The following is an 18,445-nucleotide window of genomic DNA, read 5'->3' as shown; positions in this document are numbered from 1 at the left end:
TCCAGTAGCTGACACCACAGGCTGCAGGGCACTGACAGCCCTGATCTGACTCCAGCAGCTGGCAGCAAATTCCACTCACTGATATGGGTCTCACCAGTTGCTGGCACTTAGTCATTGCAGCACATACACACATGAGATAGAGAGTGAGATTACACAGAGAGAAAGTTAAGAAAAGATTTATTAAGAAGATATGAGATGATAGGACAGACTGGTGATCAGGTGCAGGGCTCAGCCAGACCAACGTACTGCCTTGCCCCATTCTATACACAACCAGCCCCTTTCATGCCCTTTTCTGTCAACCCGTGTTTTTGTGTCTCCCTGCTCCCCTTTGCTCTGTGCATCCCATCAGGGTTTTGTATAGGTCTATGAATTCCTGCACCCCTCCTAGTATGGAATCACCCTGGTTTACAGTCTTACCAGTTGCAAAGTCCACATTGATGTTCCTGGAAGTTGTGCCTGTAGTTTCTTGACAGCCCATCAGTTAGTGTGACTGGCAAGGTTTGTTTCTTGTCATTGGTTCAATGTTTGCTTTGTCATGTCTGTGTCTTTGTATGTATTGGTTTCTGTTTTGCTCCTTTTCTGCTGGTTTCCCAATTGATAAAGTCCCATATCAGATAACCTCACTGGAATAAACTTTCTCACACTCTCACTTGACCCCATCGATTAGTGTGATTGACCAGATTTGGTTCTTATCACTGCCTTCCTCAAGTTTGTGTCCATGTGTGTAGTTATTTGTGGCTTCCTCCTTTTCTGATCTTCCTTTCCTTCATTGAAAAATGTCCTTGACCAGATACGTTAAAGGAGCAGACACTGTCCTTCCACATACCTTTACAAATTTTGTGTAATGCATATTATATGCATAATTTTTACTGTGCCTCATTACTTTATATATAGAGAGATGTTTATATAAGCTGAGAGAGATCAATTTATGTACAAGTAAAATGCAGCTATCTCTGGGGTAAAATTGTGTCACTGTTTTATTCCAGATGTGGCACACAGAGCATTTTTTTTCTAATAGAACTGGAGGCTATTTTATGCCATTGAAAACAGGAAAGATTTAACTAAACTGGATGTTTTCAATGTTCACAACTGGAATTTTCCCTAAATGCACAAACAACAAACTTTTCCAAAAAATGGCATATAAATAATGTAAGTTCAATGCCTTAGATCATATTACTCTGTCAGCCTTAGCATTTCTTACCTTCCTAGCTTCTCAGAATTAATAATGCATGAGGAGGAAGAACGCTTCAAACTGAATTCCATCGACTGCATCTGGGAGCGTAACACGTGCATTTCTACTGGTTACATTATTTTCTGATATTATCAGTGTAAAATGTAGATACTTTATTTTCCTTCCTGGTATTGAAACTGGTGGCTTTTATTTACTGATGATGTTTTTCAGGTGTCCATTTGCAATTTATGAATTTCTCAACGGAGACCATACATGATTACTTAGAAGTTAGGAGTGGATCTACAGAAACTAGCACTGTTATTGGGAGACTAAGTGGCCCTCAGCTACCAGCCTCTCTGTTCAGCACAACTCATGAAACCAGCTTATACTTCCACAGTGATTACTCACAGAACAAACAAGGATTTCATATTGTATATCAAGGTGAGATTTTGACATTCTTATGTGAGAACAAGGTTGCTGTTGAAGGTTATTTCTTATTTTGGCATTCCTAAAAGATAAACATGAAATAAAAGATTTTGTAGTTTGAAACCAGTGCTATGCATCAAGATCAAACAAAAGAATGCAGAAAATTGGGATGAAAAGGAAAAATAATTGCATATTCTCTTTAAAAAGCAGTTCAAATGTAGGCAAACAGATAATTTCCCATATCTGAATTTGGTTGGCATATTAATTTACATTGCGTGGCTTTATAAAGTAAGCACGTCTGCATGTCTGTTGTTTGATCTTTATAACCATATTGGGATTAGATACTAGAAAGAAATTTTTTACTGTGAGGACGGTGAGACAGTGGAACAGGTTGCCCAGAGAAGTTGTGGATACCCCATCCCTAGAAGTGTTCAAGGGCAGGCTGGATGGGGCTTTGAGCAACCTGGTCTGGTGGGAGGTGTCCCTGCCCATGGCCGGGGGGTTAGAACTCAATGATTTTAAGGTCTCTTCCAACTCTAACCATTCTATGATTCTGTGATTCTCAGTTTTGTGTCTTGGGTTCTGGAAGGGGAAGATCTAAATATTGTTTTAGAGTACTGGCTCCACGTAGGCTAGTACAGAATAATGCCAACTCAGAAATCTCCAAATCTACTTTATTTCCTATTTGGCAATACTGCTGGAAGGTTCTTGTTCTGTTGTACTCAAATAGGTCATGCTGAGCTGGTGAAGACTGCAAGATCATAATTCTATTTATATAATTGCAGATACATTTAAAAGGGATTAGATCACCTCTGTTCACAAAAAAAGTTCAAATGTATATTTTAAACTATACCTGTTTTCATGATATGAATAATGTCAAAGGATAATTTAAGCAGTTTTTACTTTAGAGCAGTCTCTAATTACTCTTTCAATAGTAATAAGTCCAAATTGATCTCTGCATAACATCCTGGAAGTAAACCACTGTAAAAAGTGTTAACTTTTAAAGAAAAAGTCAGTTTATGACTTAAATTGTCTGGTAAGATTTTATTCACCTTTTATTTGGAATATAATATAATTTGTAAGAGTAATGGAACTTTAAAATCTACTGCTAAGAGGGCAGTAAAAGACTTAGAGCATATGCTACTGCTGTTATTAATCGTAACAGTAATCATTTTGAAGATGCTGTTATTTGTCAAAGAATTTAAATTCTTCTCTTTAAATTTAAAGTTCTTGTCTCTTTTTAATCACGTAAGAGAGAACTGTTTCTTTCAGACATATACTATCTGTGATCTGATTTTGAAGATTCTCCATAGCATATTTGTTCTCAGTTCTGTCAAAGAAGTCAATGTTTCAAATCTTCTTGGAGAAAATCACTAAGATGTGTGAGGCATATTTTCAAATCTTACTTGTTTGCTATGAAATATTTTATATTCATAGTACATTAAAAAGCCTTTTAATTCTTCTGAGAAAAACAAGTAAAATTATAGACAGGTTTATTTCTTCTCTTCCTCAAACATAAGAATGTAAAAATAAAAAATCCCTACTGGATCAGAAAAAAGCTCCGTCTAGCTCAGTACGGTATTTCCAAATGGCAAAAAGAAATGCTACTTAGCAGCACCGAAGCCTAGCAAGTTCCTTTGGTACTCTCCCAGCATCCATAGCTGTTGTCAGACTCTTAATACTGTGGGATTTGACGGCATTTTTGCATTCAGCCTTTCCACTGTCTTCATGATTTTTGTGGACTTCAGTCATATCACCCCGAATCTCTTTCCTAAGGAACCATGTTTATCCATGTGCTCGGTGATGTTATTCACTATTATAGGCTGTGTCATACCAGGTATAGAAGTCATACTCACTGTTCTGTAATTTCAGGGATACTCTCTAGACATAGATGGGATTTACATTGGGAAATCACCACTCCTCTAGACCAGATCTTGAAAGGATATGATATATATCTTGGTTTAGCAGCTCTTTTGGGTGAAAGCCATCTGCTCCTGATCCTTTGCCTTACCTATTTATTGTAGTATTTTTGTATTTACTTCAAATTGATCTAATGCCCTAGACTTGTGTAATACAAGCACTGTATCTTGTTTGGAAATCTCTATACCGTATTCAGCAGTAAAGACTGTTACGAAGAAGTTATTGAGTTTTTCTCTCTATGACATCCTAAACCATAAAAGCTCTTTTTTCTCATTTGTCATGGATTGTCCCATCAGTTCCCTAGCTGACTTCTTGCTTCTGATGTTGTCAAATAATTTTTTATGATCAGCTGAAACATCTTCTGCAAGACATTTTTCAAATTATTTTTGCTCTCTTTATTTTCTATTTAAATTTAATCTGCTATGTGTTAGGACTTTTTGGAAAGGCAGACTTTCATTATTTAAATGCCAACCTTTTCCCTATTGTAGCTGCTTTAACTTTCCTACTCGGTCACACAGGCATTTTTCTGAACCACTTTCATGGTTTTTTAATTCTGAATTGTAGAACATGTTTTACCTGGTCTTTGAAAGTAGTGTCGATTAGCAGATTCCAGTCTGTATTACCTCATTTTTGTATTATTTCGTTTCCAGAAAATTGAATATCCATGTGCTGAGTTTATTTGACTTGCTCCCTCCCAGTACAATCAAAGTGTGTTACGACTGCTGTTTTGGAGCAGTGTTCCCATGAATACTTCTCTAACTAAGGCTTGAGTATCAAGCTGGTTCAAATCTGAAATAACATATTTTCTTGTGAGCTATCAAACTGCTTGTTCTAGGGAAGAATTATTTCCCCCATTCAAATTTTTTTTTCCTCAAGTCATCCTGGTGAGGTGGATATTTGGGTATTCCATTACTACAGCCTGCCATATTTTGGCACGTTATCTAATTTTACTTAACATTTCCTGTTCACTATCATTTTCCTGTTTAGACATTTGTAGAAGCAGCTCAATACTACACTTACATTTCTGGAGTTTTAATTTCCACCTATGAGTATTCTATAGTGCTCTTTTTTTTTTTTTTTTTTTTCTGGTAATATTTTTCTTGTACGGCACTTAGTATGATTTCTGAACAGCAGTGCTGCTCTCCCACCAGGAAGTCTCTGTCCTCTCAGTCTTGGAAAGGTGGTTGCCTGGCAACACTGCATCCTGCTGCTCTGTGCCATACCTTTCACTTCAGGGCTCTTGGTTGGGTCAAGCATTCTAGATCCCACCTCCTGTGCTTTAGGCTCTGATATTGGTGTGAAATATTGGCTTCTTAGTTTGGCCCTTGTTCTCTTCTTAACATCCCTCAACATGCAGTGTAGGCTACCTGATTTGCTTTTCCCATTTACTGAAATTCTTCTCTTTGTCATTCTCCTCAAACAATGCACTTTTATGACAGGTGCATTGGCTGTTAGGCTCCTCCCTGTCATGGCATCACATCAGTCTTCTGTACCTGTCAGCTTTTCCCTGTGCTTCTAGCTTAGATACTCTTCTACAGCCTTTTTAATTTTCATTGTCAGCAGCTTGGATCCATTGTGATTAGGTTGTACTTAAAGGGTGCACCAGCAAGCAATTTGTAGACTTAAAGAGCCAGTAAATGGCCTACCTTTTTGAAGATTTAAGTGGAGAAAACATAGTCTAAATTCCTTTACACTCTCTTCTTCTCTAGTGCAGTACTCACAGAATCACAGAATCTTAGTGGCTGGAAGGGACCTTTGAGATCATCGAGTCCAACCACATAAAAAAAAAAAAAAAAAAAAAAAAGCACCCACCAACTAAACCCCACACCCATAATCTCACACACAACACCCCACCACAAACCAACAATCCCGGGCAATAGAGCATGCCCTGAAGAGCCATGTCTACACGTTTCTTAAATACCTCCAGGGATGGTGACTCCACCACCTCCCTGGGCAGGCTGTTCCAGTGCTTCACCACTCTTTCAGTAAAGTAATTCTTCCTAATATCCAATCTAAACCTCCCCTGCCGCAGCTTCATACCATTTCCTCTGGTCCTGTCATTATTCCCTTGGGAGAAGAGGCCAACCCCCGCCTCTCTACAGTTTCCTTTCAAGTACTCCTGTACTTACTAAAATTAAAAGGTAGTATTAAGAGGCTAGTTCCATTTTTGCTTTTATGGACTCTGTTCTGAATACCTGTAGGGTAGGATGTTGGGTATTTTTTTGTTCGTTTGTTTATACACACACACACACAGACACACACACATTACACATTATCAAAGTGTAAAGAACATAAGACCATTTAAATTGTGGTTATAGCATTATTTTTTCCTTATAAGATTTAGAATGTGAAATTAATTTTTATGCATATTTCCAGAATTGCTGTGGGAATGTTTCACTGTGCTGCTTATGGTGTAGGACCCTTGATTTTGATTGTCACCATGACGGAACTTAAGACATATGGAATGTCCATGATTTTTTAATATTATTCTAATGAAAATATTTTATTTTTGAAGTAATAAGAATTTGTATTTTATTCCCTTCCCCCCCGCTCGCCCCCAGCTCTTATTATTATTTATTTTTTTCAGCATATCAGCTACAAAGCTGTCCTGACCCTCGACCATTTCGCAATGGTTTTGTTATTGGGAATGACTTTACAGTGGGACAAACTGTTTCATTTGAGTGTTTTCCTGGCTACACATTAATTGGAAATTCAGCTCTGACTTGTCTTCATGGCATCAGCCGTAACTGGAATCATCCTCTCCCCAGATGTGAAGGTATGTTCTGGGTGACCAGTGAAGCCTTCATTATTTGTAAGTCTTCCTAAGGACTGTTAACTGAGATCATTTCAGCTTTTCAGTTTATAGAGACCTGTATTTTTATATTGTGGCCTTTGCAGAGGAAGTATTCAATTTTGCACGTGAAAATTTTTGCAGAGAAGCTGAAATGTTTCATGGAAATATGAAATCTCTGAAAACTTACCTGACATAATAAGTTTATTTTTGGAAGGTTAGGATTAAGGTCTGGAGTGTGGAGACCTGTGCTGCTTTTTAATCTAAGTGGTGCTACAAAGTAAAAGCTCTGCACTGAATCAAGAAAAAAGGATTGAAAAATTGAATTTCCCAACACTGGCCACTTATGCTCTGCCTAATCAGTTAGAAAGAAATGTCAGAGATGCCATAAAGTGGCATCCTCCAGTCAATGCTGTGTGAAGTCCTTTCTACGTATATTTTTTGTGAATGGGAATTTTTTTAGACTATGTTTTTTAACCTTTTACATTTTTTTTACACTGATATGCTTCCAGCAGGTAAGCAGATTCAAGAAACTGTGGCTGGCACATAGCTAAAATTTTAAAGAGACAGAAAGAATGTATATGATGATTCTGCAGAGGTGTTTATCTTATCCCTAGCTATGCTGAATCAGACTCTGAAACAGACAAGGATGGATGTTTTGGTAACACAGAAATATCTTTTGAGAAATATCTGTGCACCACAAAATCTATTTTTGGAACTGAGGACTGAATATTCTTCCATATGAAATAATTACTTTCTTCTAGAACTTCCAGGTTTGTCACAATTGTGGCAACACTCAGACAGCAATATTAGGTTTCTGGAAAAACATAGACACAGTGAAGATAATTCATCTCTAAAACTGTCATCCCAAAATTCTACACTCCTGGGACCACAAGATCCAAACACATTTAGCAATTAAGTTATTGACTGTAATAGGTTTCCACAAAGATGAGTTCTGTACAAGGTGTTGAGTGCCCACTTTCGTATGCCATAGAGACCCTCCACAGTTTCAGGAGGGGTACTCAGGACCTGAGTTAAAGGCCTAACTTCCCTCTATATTGAATGTTAAAAGCTCAGCATTACGAATGGAATCCTCAGTATCAAGCAAGTTGAAGACGAATACCTGGAGAAAAAATAAACATAATAAAAATAATAAGCTTCCTTCTTTTCTGGATTTTTGCATTGTTCTGAATTTTGAATCATCTATGTAAATTTACGTACTTAAATTAGAAGCTTCATTACTCAAAATTCTTTCTGGAGTCAGTGAGCCACAGGCATTTCTGGGGGATGTGGTAGCTAAATTAAGACCTATCTGATACTGAATTCAGAACGAGAAGCTTTATCATATAAAAGAGAGGTGATACCTCCACTGTCTGTCTTTTGAAAGGGGAAGAAGTTAATTCATCACAACTAAGTTTCAGCCCCTATTTTCTTTATCCTGAGGGAATACTAACGGTTCATGTCTTAACTGCTTAACAGCTTAGCTTTTCCCTATCACTTAGTCCTAGCTGTATTTTCTATGCCTCAGAATCCACACAAATAATTTACTGAATGAAGTGATTCTGTTTCTTTGAATTACCTTACTGGAACGCAGAATTTAATTAGTAAATTCTAAGATACCCAAAGTATGTTGTTGTTGTGAGTATCACTTTTGATGAAGTTCTGAACAGTGGCTGGAAGTTCTTTGTTTCTACTTAATGTGATATGAAAAGATGCAGATTAAAAAATCAACCTAATTGATAATGGCGATCTAATGTGTGCTGTGCTGCATGATTACAGACTGCCAACATTATTCAGCTCCCAGAGAAATTTCTAAAATTACATGGGGCTTTGTGCAAATATTTACTGTGATATTTTTAGTAAAGAGTTTCTGACATTTTGATATGCTACTGATGTTTTTGAGTTTGGGGGTTTGTTATTTTCTTTATTGCTGAAGGAAAAAGATAATTAGGTATGTTCTAGTTGTACTTTGATTTTAGATTAACGTCTTGTGTTCAAAAGCATTAAAATGAAGTGGGCTTTTTTTTTTATGTATGCCTAGTTCCAGAAATGTACAGTATGTTTTAAATTTGTATTTAATATCTTTATTGTAAGGCAGCATATACTAAGACTTGTTTAATGCCACAGACTTCTTAAGGCAGAAAATCTGAATAAAATATCACTATATGTAGTTCCTGTTTAAACAGTTTTTTTCTCTTCTCCTTGCATCCTCATGCAGCTAAAATCCCTCTAACCTGTGCTCAGCACCATCTAACACTCTTTGATCCTTCTTAACCCACCTCCCTCATTTTCATCCTTTCGGAATCCGTTCCCTCGTTTTTTTCCAAGAAATCTCATTGGCTTACAGTCATCAGCCCATGTCTTCACACCCCTAAGACCCTGCTGCAAAATCAATTCTGTCTGCACTGCTCAAAACCCCTTGAGATTTTGAAGCTAAAAGCTGAGGAAAAGCAGTATACCAGGTGTTAAGTCTGAATGGATGACGTGTGACTATGAAAGTCTCTTTACCCTACAATTCAGCACCAAAGTGTATATATATATATAAACCATAACACACGCTTTACCTAAATACAAACAATGCATAATTCCTATATGTTAAACCTATATTTCCAGCAACCTGTTCTCTGGTTAGAGGTTCTTAAGCATATTTTAGGGAATCTGGATTGCCATTCCAGACCCTTTTGGGGTGGAGTTGGGGGAGGAATGTATGCAAAAGAAAACAAATTATACCATTTTAGGCTCTTCTCACTTTTACATAACTAGGCTTCTATAATGTAATTTCTCTTCTGTAATAACAGAATGGTGTCATATTCAACATGCATCTGAACCATCTGTGGAGAAAATCATGCAGTTTGGACTAACAGTTTTCCTGAAATGCATAGTTACGAAAGTCCGAAAGCTGTACTTGCACTGTATGATGTCTAAAATTAGTGCACTTCAACATGAGTTACAGAAAGGACTCTTCCTTTGTCTATTGGAATTTATATTGGGAAATGCAAAATTGCTGTTCATATTGTTGCACACAAAATTTTCAATTTCAAATTCCCCTCTAATTTCCTCCCCACCCCCCATCTTCCATCAACTTAGCACATATCTCTTCTCTCACCTGATAATTTTGGTTGGCTACCTTTTTGTGACAATAAATGAAAGCAAATAGTATGTTTCATTGATAATTTGTATCTGACATTTACAAAGCTGTAACATTTGTAAGAATTACAAAGCTGTAACAAAGTGATTTTCAATTGTGCAGGGAAAAATTAAACACAATGTCTAAATATAACTTTAGTTCCAGTTCTGATAGTATTTATGATGAGTTACCTTTACCTTTTTTTCTTTTAGATTTGATCAATAATGTCAAAATAGGCTTCTGACCCTTTGCAAAAAGCCCAGTAAATTTATTTTCTATACACAGCAATGGTTTTACATAATATAGTATAACAAAACTGTTTAAAAGTATCGCTTTTACATGGTCTAAGAAGAATGCAAGAAGCTTCTAATATTTCTTTCAAAACAAATCTTTTTTATAGCCCTCTGTGGAGGAAATATAACTGCAATGAATGGCACCATATACTCTCCAGGATACCCGGATGAGTACCCAAACTTTCAAGACTGCTTTTGGCTTGTAAGAGTACCACCTGGAAATGGAATCTACATCAATTTTACAGTTCTCCAAACAGAGCCAATATATGATTTCATAACTGTCTGGTAAGAAAACACTTTTGACATTTATTTAATCTTCATGTGACGCTATTCAACAAAGTATGAATTAAAAAGAATATATTTGTGATTTCTTCCTTGACACTGGTGATCTGTCTAGGGGAAATGAGTGATTTGCACTAATCCGTGTTTTCCAGTGTACCATTCTCTCTAGATAGCACTGGACATGAAGTTTCATAGTCCTTGTCTTAAGAATTAAAAAACAATAATAATGTGCCTTAGTTTCTCAATGAAGAAAACATTCAGGAGTATGTTATGACAGCCTATCAACAACCAAGAGAAGTAATAAAGGAGTGATAATAAGCAGTAGCAGCTGTGTGTTTTACAATGTTTTAGTGTGTTAATACAAGAAACTACAGCAACACTTCCAAGTTGACTTCTTTTAAACTATTAAGAGTACATAACAACATTTCAACAGTGGATAAGACCTTTTGGAAGCTTGCCTAAAACAATAATCCTATGACTGACAATCTGCAGGTTGAGAGAGTAGTGTTGTAGTCTGAGTAATGCAAAATAATGAGAAGCACTTTGGAGTATTAATTATTCATTTTATGTTTCTGTTGCATAGAAATCTAATTTGGATTCATATAAATTCATATATCTCAGGATTTCATTCCTACTTTCCTAAATACTGAACAGTTTTCTACACACTTCTGTGATAATTTCTGTAGGTCCTGGGTTTTTTTCATAATGTGTTCTACAGACTGTCTTGTCCTGCATCTCAGATACTTGATTGCTTTGCCTTAAAGTCTAACTAAAATTTGATCAGAATATGTACCCAGACTATTTCCCTGATAGAACTCAGTTAATTCTGAATCCCTTTAACTCTTCACCACTTATTTTGTGTATCATTAGACTGACCTTCAGAATCTTTCCTGAATTAAATTACACTTTTGTGTGCATACAGACATCTTTTTTCTATTTCATCCCACACGTACTACAACACTACTGTCCCCTTCTAGTGCTTCTTCTATTCATCTCTTCCTTTCTACCAAGTGTTTTCATGTGCTTTCAGTTGTAGTCCTGGCTGTGTTACTTATGTATGATTTATATACCTGTATAAGTAGTATTATATACATGATGGCTATATAATTAAATAACTTATGCCATTTCTGGGATATTATTTATTTACACAATTGATCATAAATTTTGTAAAATAATAAATGCATTTTATTCACAATTAAAATGATTCTTCCAATCATATAATTTATCTAATAAATATTATTCATAAATATAAATTCATATGTATGTTAACCCAAGCCAGACACACAAACATTTATATAACATGCATAGCACATCTCTCAGCAAGAAATTAATTTAGAAAGCTCTGAACTAGTCACAAAAACAAACTCTAAATGAATTCTTATATGTCCATATTTACTATAAATTATCATTTAATTATTATAAATTATAGCATTATAATATTTAATTATGGGGGGTAGGAAGCTAAGTTTAAAAAATTTGATATTAGAGAATTTCTAAAAGTAGCATCCTTAAAATAATCATCAAAAATAAACTCTGCATTTATAAAGCCTACATGCAGATTTCAAGTGGAATCTTTTATTCAGTAGAGTATTAGCATTTTGTTTTTATTTTAAGTGAAGCCAATATTCACTCATTGTCTTTTAAAAAATAAATAGTATTTCTCTCTTAACTTTACTAGAAATGACCAAATTCAAAAGAACTGAGGACGTGAGCAGTATTAGGTTTATTTATTTTCTGATAGCCGTATTTGAAACCACAGGTAAGTAAATGTGAGCAGACTTTGTGGCAGGAAGATAATGTACAATCACAAAATCAATCATTTTGAATATTACTTCCAAAAGGTGATTTAATGGAGCATCTTACTGTCTAATAAATTTTGATGGTCCTCTAAACTACTACCTGCTATGCTCCAATCCACATACAGAATTTCAAAAGGCTTTCAGCCCTCAGTGTGTGTTTTATCTGATTTTAGATGATTCATGCCTTTTAGAGTAGAGAAATTTTATTACATAATATTAAAATTTGAAGAAATTAAATTATTTGTTTGGAAAAAAAAATCTTTTTGAATCTGTTTTTCTTAGGGATGGACCAGATCAAACTTCTCCTCAAATTGGACAATTTAGTGGCAACACGGCATTAGAATCAGTCTATAGCACTTCCAATCAGATTCTGATCAAGTTCCACAGTGACTTTACTACCAGTGGCTACTTTGTACTTAGTTACCATGGTAAGTGCGACAAGTCACACTTTTTCATTGTTTGTACCATTTGCTTCAGGAAGAAAACTACTGAAATGAAAAAAATTAACTGCTTTTTCGAAAAAGAGTTGTTGTTACTAATATGACTGACCACCACTAGGGTAATGCAGACATATGAAAGACTAATATGAATGATGAAAACAAGCTTTTTTCTTGACCAGATATTAAATTTACTAGCAGTCAAGAAAAAAAAAAAAAAAAGAATGCACTGTGAAAAGACATGAGTAAAGAAGACCCTGCAGTTCAAGGTACTCATCTTCTCACTGTGTACAATGCTTCTAAAATTCCTTTGTAATATAAAAGTTTGTGGGGTTCATTAAATTTCTTGTAGATATTTGAATATTTTGAAGAAAGTACTGTTGTTCTAGAGATTTCAATGTTAGTTAACTATACTGTGTAGTTAATGTTAAACTGCCCTTGAATTAAATACTGACTGAATGAAAATTCCTAAGTATTACTGCACTGAATTCTACCTCTTTTCGTAGTCATTCAAACCTTCTGTGGCCACGTGTTTTTTTGCATTCCTATCATTACAAGGAAACAGATTCAGAAGCAAGCATGTTTTTAGGTGCCTTTTGGATTTACTGTTCCAGGAAACTGGGACAGACTACAGTCTGTTTTCTGGATCCTGATAAGATTTTGAGACTGGAGAGATTTCTTTTTGACTTAGTAAAGACCAAGGTGAATACAGATAGACAGAATTTTGGGGATTAAAGAAACTGTAATCTAAACAAAAACAAACAAACAAACAAACAAACAAAAAAAACACAAAAACAAACCAACCAACCAACCAACCAAAAAACCCTCGAACCTAAATCCCACAATGGGAAAAACAACAGCAACAGCACTTGAATTGATTATGAAATATAGACTGCAGTACAATTAGGCAGAGGGGGTCAGAATTTTAATTCCAAGTTTGGGGAAGGACCCTTTGTGTTCATCAATATATGGATTGATCTTAATATATGACCACTATATGACCAAAGATATCTAAAAATGCTCATACCTAGTAATAAGGTGTGTCTAAAGAACTTGATCTCCTTGTGTTTGTTTCTTTTGCGATTGTGGAAATTGTCATTCCAGAAGTGTGTGCTCTAATGCGTATTAAAGATACAAACTGAGCAGCAAAAAGAAGAAACTTGAAACACTTTTTGGACTGATGTTGTCAAGATAAATAAATATCTCAGTATCCTTGAGTCTGTGATCCTTCATATCAGCTGCATAAAATTTATAGCAATAAAGGCAAGGCAATGAAAGGAGTCAAATTTATTTAAAATGGATAATTTGGGGATTAAAGTGAGTGATACCCCTAAACAAGGCATTTGAGATAAATGATATGAATTGTTTATCGAACTCATTTTTTAATTATGTTGGTGTTTTTTTTTTTAATGCAACTAGTACAGCTGTTCCATGTTTGCTTGATGTGTTTTATTTTAAATTACTTTATCCTAAGGCAGTATGTTAGCTATCTGACACACTGATTTAATTGGCTCTTCATTATACAGTTGACAAAAAGGGATGGAATGGGAAGATGTCAAGTATGGGTGACTCGGTAGCAACAAAAGGTCTTACCTGGATTAAATATAAATTTTATGATTGACAAAAGTCTGACTAATTTGATTACTAAAGGATCCAAGCACAGGAAATAACAAAGATGTGTATAACTGAAGCAGAATCATCACCCCAATGACAGCTGAAGCTGCCATAAGTAGATGATGTTTCCTTGCTAATGAGAGATGCTATCAAACAATGTTATATGAAAATGTAGTATCAGTGAAAACCAGGCATACTTGACTCCTTGATCAACCTGAGTGTATACCTTAAAAGGCAGAAGACTACACTGTCAGTATAAATACTTCAGTGTGATTTCTTTGGACGAATTTCTGTCCTAATTGGATTTAGATTGGAGGGAATTTTGTATGTGTCCAAACAGAGGCCCATCCTCATAGGTTCTCTGTAAAAAAAAAAAAAAAAAAAAATGCTATATAGCTTCTGCATACTCTTCCTACTTGTCTTTTTTATCATTTGTTTCAACTAATTATTTTGTCTGGTTGTTGCATACCTGTGTAAAAACTCAGAAAATTATTTCATGTGAAACTTCAAATGAGAAGTTTGAAAGCAGAATTATACTCTGACCCTATCTCCAGGTGAGATGTGTTCTACAACTCCATTTGCTGGGAATTTTAACATTCAAAATGCTCCTGTCCATCAGTTATGCTGGATCTGGGTAGAATCTTTTGGATTCTAAAACTTGTCTTTATTACAAAATTTCAAAAGTGGAAGAGTTCAGCAGTAAAAATGTATTGTAAAAAAACCAAGCCAAACAAAGCAACAATTGCACAATACAAAAAATATTTGCTTTTCAGTGAGAAAATTGATGACCAATTCTAAGCTTCTGGTTATTTATGAATAAAGTTTTGCCACTGAAACTAAATAACTAATTAGGAACACAGATGCAACTTGCAATTTTTCATTAATTCTGAAATTCATGTGTTTTCTTTATTTAGATTCTCTTGAAAGTTTAGAGGTAAATGAGTATATGTTTATTTTTATCCTGTTAGTGTGGGTATTAACTCATGTTTGCGTGGCTATGTTAACTGTCTAAGTATGGGAATGTCAACTCTGCTTTTTTCCTGTTTATAGCCTATCAGCTCCGGGTCTGCCAGCCTCCAACAAATATACCAAATGCTGAAATTCTAACTGAGGACGATGAATTTGAAATAGGTAATATAAGAGAAAATAAAAGCAACATTTGTTTCAAAAAAAAGGACTGCTATGCGCAGAAATTTCTTGCTATTCGGGATGCAAATCATCCCTGTAATGTGTTAGATTTATATTTGAAAATAAAATTTTTAAGAAGTCATTCCTCTACCCTATACTTCCTGAATCCCATCTCTGTTTTAGAGATCACATGTAACTAACACAGTAGCTTCTTTCTAATTAACTTCATTTTAAAATACATATTTCATAATGTTTGATGTCAAACATTGTCTTACACTAAAACAAACAAAACCCATAAAAAAAAACCCTTATAGACAATGGTATATTCTGTATCAGAATTAAGGTTCTGTGACCTGAAGGGTAAAATCAAATTTGTAAAAATTAGGAGGATCTGACAGGCTGACATTCTGACCTTCTAAGAAGACATGTTATTAATATTACTTAGCCACCTGTAGTTAAAAGAAATATGATTAATATTATCAGCTAGTTTTGCTCACATTATAGCACAGAAAAATGAATTTATTTTTAATATATACCAATATTTGAGAATATAATGGTAACAAAAAGAAAAGACTTTTTTTTTTTTTTCTCTTATCTGGACCAAAGAAAATTGTTGGGATGTACAAATTTTTATTTTTATTGGTACCTAAAACTGTATGAATGTTTAATTTCTTAATTAAAAAATTCCAATTTCTTATTCTCACCATGCCAAATTTAAATATCATCAACTAAATCCAGTTCCTATTTAATTTTTTTCCCCTCAGGATTGTATGGGTTACTGACTTTTCTTATCTATTTATTTACTTCCATAATGGCTATCCAATACATTATATTGCTTAAAGCTTTGTGGACACATGGTTCACAAAGCATCAGTCAAACTAAGACAAATTAGCAAACTATCCAACTAATAATGTGGTGGAAAACAGTGATAGATGCAGTATAGTGTGCAACACAATGCTCATTTACCACGTTTCTTAGACTAATCAAAGTTGTTTATGCCAGAGGTCATTTAGCCCATTATATATGGTGGCAAGAAACTTCATTAATCAATAATGTTTTCAAAGCTAAAAGTCCCAGTTAATTGCTGTTTAATGTTTCTTTTGTTTGGTTGTGTTTTGTCTTGTTGTATTTTTCCAAACAGGAGACATAATAAGATACCAGTGTCAACCAGGCTTTACATTGATTGGTAATGAGATTCTGACATGTCGACTAGGTGAAAGGCTTCAGATGGATGGAGCACCACCTACTTGTCAAGGTTGTTTTCTCCTTTTTCTGTTCCTCCTTCCAGACCAGCTAAGTGGTGATTCCTTAAATATCCTCCACTCCCTCTCTACATAAGATGGCACGCTGAAAATAGTTCAGACTATTTGGTGCTACTCCCAATATTATCTGTTTGTTAGAGTGAATGTGTCAAATATTAAGGCAAATTAATTACTAATGTTTTGATGAATTTTATGGGTTTAAGGGACCGCTGCTCTACTTTGTGAAAATAACTCACAATGTGTTTTGTGGAGGGAATCTAATTTTAATAAATAATGAGAGTATTTCATTTTATCTAGAACATAATATTATGAAAATTTATATGGAAATTTTTAAAAATGCTAATTTAACAGCATGGATTTGGGTGAACAAGTTTACAACATAATTTTTCAGTGCAATTTTAGGTGCTTCCGTTTTTATTCAGTGTATTCTAAAGAATAGGTTTTCTGTATGTGTGTGTATGCCTCCATGCGTTCATTTTTTCCTTCTTTTATTGAAAAATGTGAATAGAGAGATATAACACCACCTCATTTTTAAGGTCAAAACAAGATTACAGTCCCGCCAACCACAAACATCACAGTTTAAACCAGTCTTTATTAAGATGACATTTGATGTGTTATGCTAGAATAGAATTTTTCCATCATTTTTGAAGAAAATACAAGTTTTCTTTCATATCAAACTGATTAGGGAGCTAACAGAGATAAACCTTGCACACAATTTATTTTAAAAAATTTAATCACTTTAAAGTTTCAGTGATGAGCATGTTTCATGACTGGAACAGGTTGACCAGAGAAGTTGTGGATGACCCATCCCTGCAAGTGTTCAAGACTAGGCTGCCTGGGGCATTGAGCAACTTGGTCTAGGGGAGGTGTCCCTGCCCATGGCAGGGGGGGTTAGAACTAGATGATATTTAAGGTCCTTTCCAACCTAGACCATTCTATGATTCTTACTAATTCTACCATGTTCTTCCAGAAAGGTAAACGTATATGATAAGACATTTTCGGGGGGTGGGAAGCCCACAACCAAAACCCCACAGCCTTATAAAAGTACAATTTATGTAAACAAAAGCAATTTTTTATCCTGCTAGCTGTTGTGATATTCCTTCATGATCCATCTACTCCTGAGCTTAATATTCTAACTTCTACTGCAAGATTAAAATACTTTTCCAAATCAGTCATAATAAAAGCACTTGATTTACATTTTTCTTAAATAAAAAGTACTGCCATCTGGATTTTCTACCAATCAGGTGTTGTTTGGGCAGCAATTTTAATTAATTAACATATCTATAAAACACTCATGATGAAAGATTACTTTGGAAATACTAAATTAATAGTGAAGACATCTACTACTGTAGGCACTTGTTCATATAACATTAAGTGAAGCGAGTTCTTGAAAAAAGTTCCAGTAACATGGTATTTCCAAATATTTTTATTTAATGGTATTGTTATTCTCTGTAGACCTGGTGAATCCAGATAAATTCAAAATCAAGCCTCTTCATCATACTTGAAAACAACACATCGCTCAATTTCAGCAGCTTCTTCAAATAGTGGTGATGACTTATTTACAAATTAGCATTTATTAGCTAGTATCCTCCATCCCTCCTGAAACTATGACAGTTAAGAATAGACAGTCCTGCTATGTATTTTCCAGCACAGCTGCAGGAGGAAGACTAATGACATCAGAACATGATGTGGAATATAAGAAAAAAAAATTCTTTACAGGAAAGTGAAGGTATGGTAGGCAATACCTGCTGAAGAAGTCAGCAGGGATGGAGCAGGTGTATTCTTTTATCCCTGCAGGAAACACTTGCATGTTGTGGGGTCTAGCCTCTCCTCGCAATATTTTAGAGAAAAGGGTAAAGCATTTTCCTTTTCCTATTTTCTAGAGTTAAATGTGGGAAAAAGCCTGTCAGCATTTAAGAACTTCAGTTTTTTATAATTTCTTCTTCAGCTGACTCACATCTACTCATCAGGGAAATAGTCTGTCTGTTAGAAGGAGGAAAATACCAGGTTGTCTGAATTTCAGAGTTCACTAGAAATGTGAGTGCATAACCAAAAATCTCTCATACACAGATTTAATAAAAAGGAAGTGGTTTGTAGGTATAGATTCAATATGCACATAACATATATGATGACACAGTTACACATCTGTTATGCTTACCAAAGAACTGAAGGATGATGAGGAATATGGAGTTAAA

The 18,445-nt window shown here is 35.0% G+C and overlaps 1 protein-coding gene across 3 annotated transcripts in view; it reads left to right on the top strand.

Moving 5' to 3' along the window:
• The window catches only part of CSMD3 (CUB and Sushi multiple domains 3), a 654,503-nt gene that overhangs the window by 558,281 nt on the left and 77,777 nt on the right, over nucleotides 1–18,445 (top strand). For all 3 annotated transcript variants that reach the window (XM_074145167.1, XM_074145166.1, XM_074145165.1), the window contains 6 exons: nucleotides 1,403–1,612; nucleotides 6,105–6,293; nucleotides 9,836–10,013; nucleotides 12,092–12,237; nucleotides 14,911–14,991; nucleotides 16,130–16,243. In XM_074145167.1, the coding sequence (XP_074001268.1) occupies nucleotides 1,403–1,612; nucleotides 6,105–6,293; nucleotides 9,836–10,013; nucleotides 12,092–12,237; nucleotides 14,911–14,991; nucleotides 16,130–16,243 (918 nt within the window). The remainder of the gene's footprint in view (nucleotides 1–1,402; nucleotides 1,613–6,104; nucleotides 6,294–9,835; nucleotides 10,014–12,091; nucleotides 12,238–14,910; nucleotides 14,992–16,129; nucleotides 16,244–18,445) is intronic.

This window comes from Numenius arquata, chromosome 3, assembly GCF_964106895.1.
Source record: "Numenius arquata chromosome 3, bNumArq3.hap1.1, whole genome shotgun sequence".
In the NCBI taxonomy this organism is placed as follows: Eukaryota; Metazoa; Chordata; class Aves; order Charadriiformes; family Scolopacidae; genus Numenius; species Numenius arquata.
Note: the sequence above shows the minus strand (reverse complement) of the source record. Positions and strands in the feature narration are given on the sequence as shown.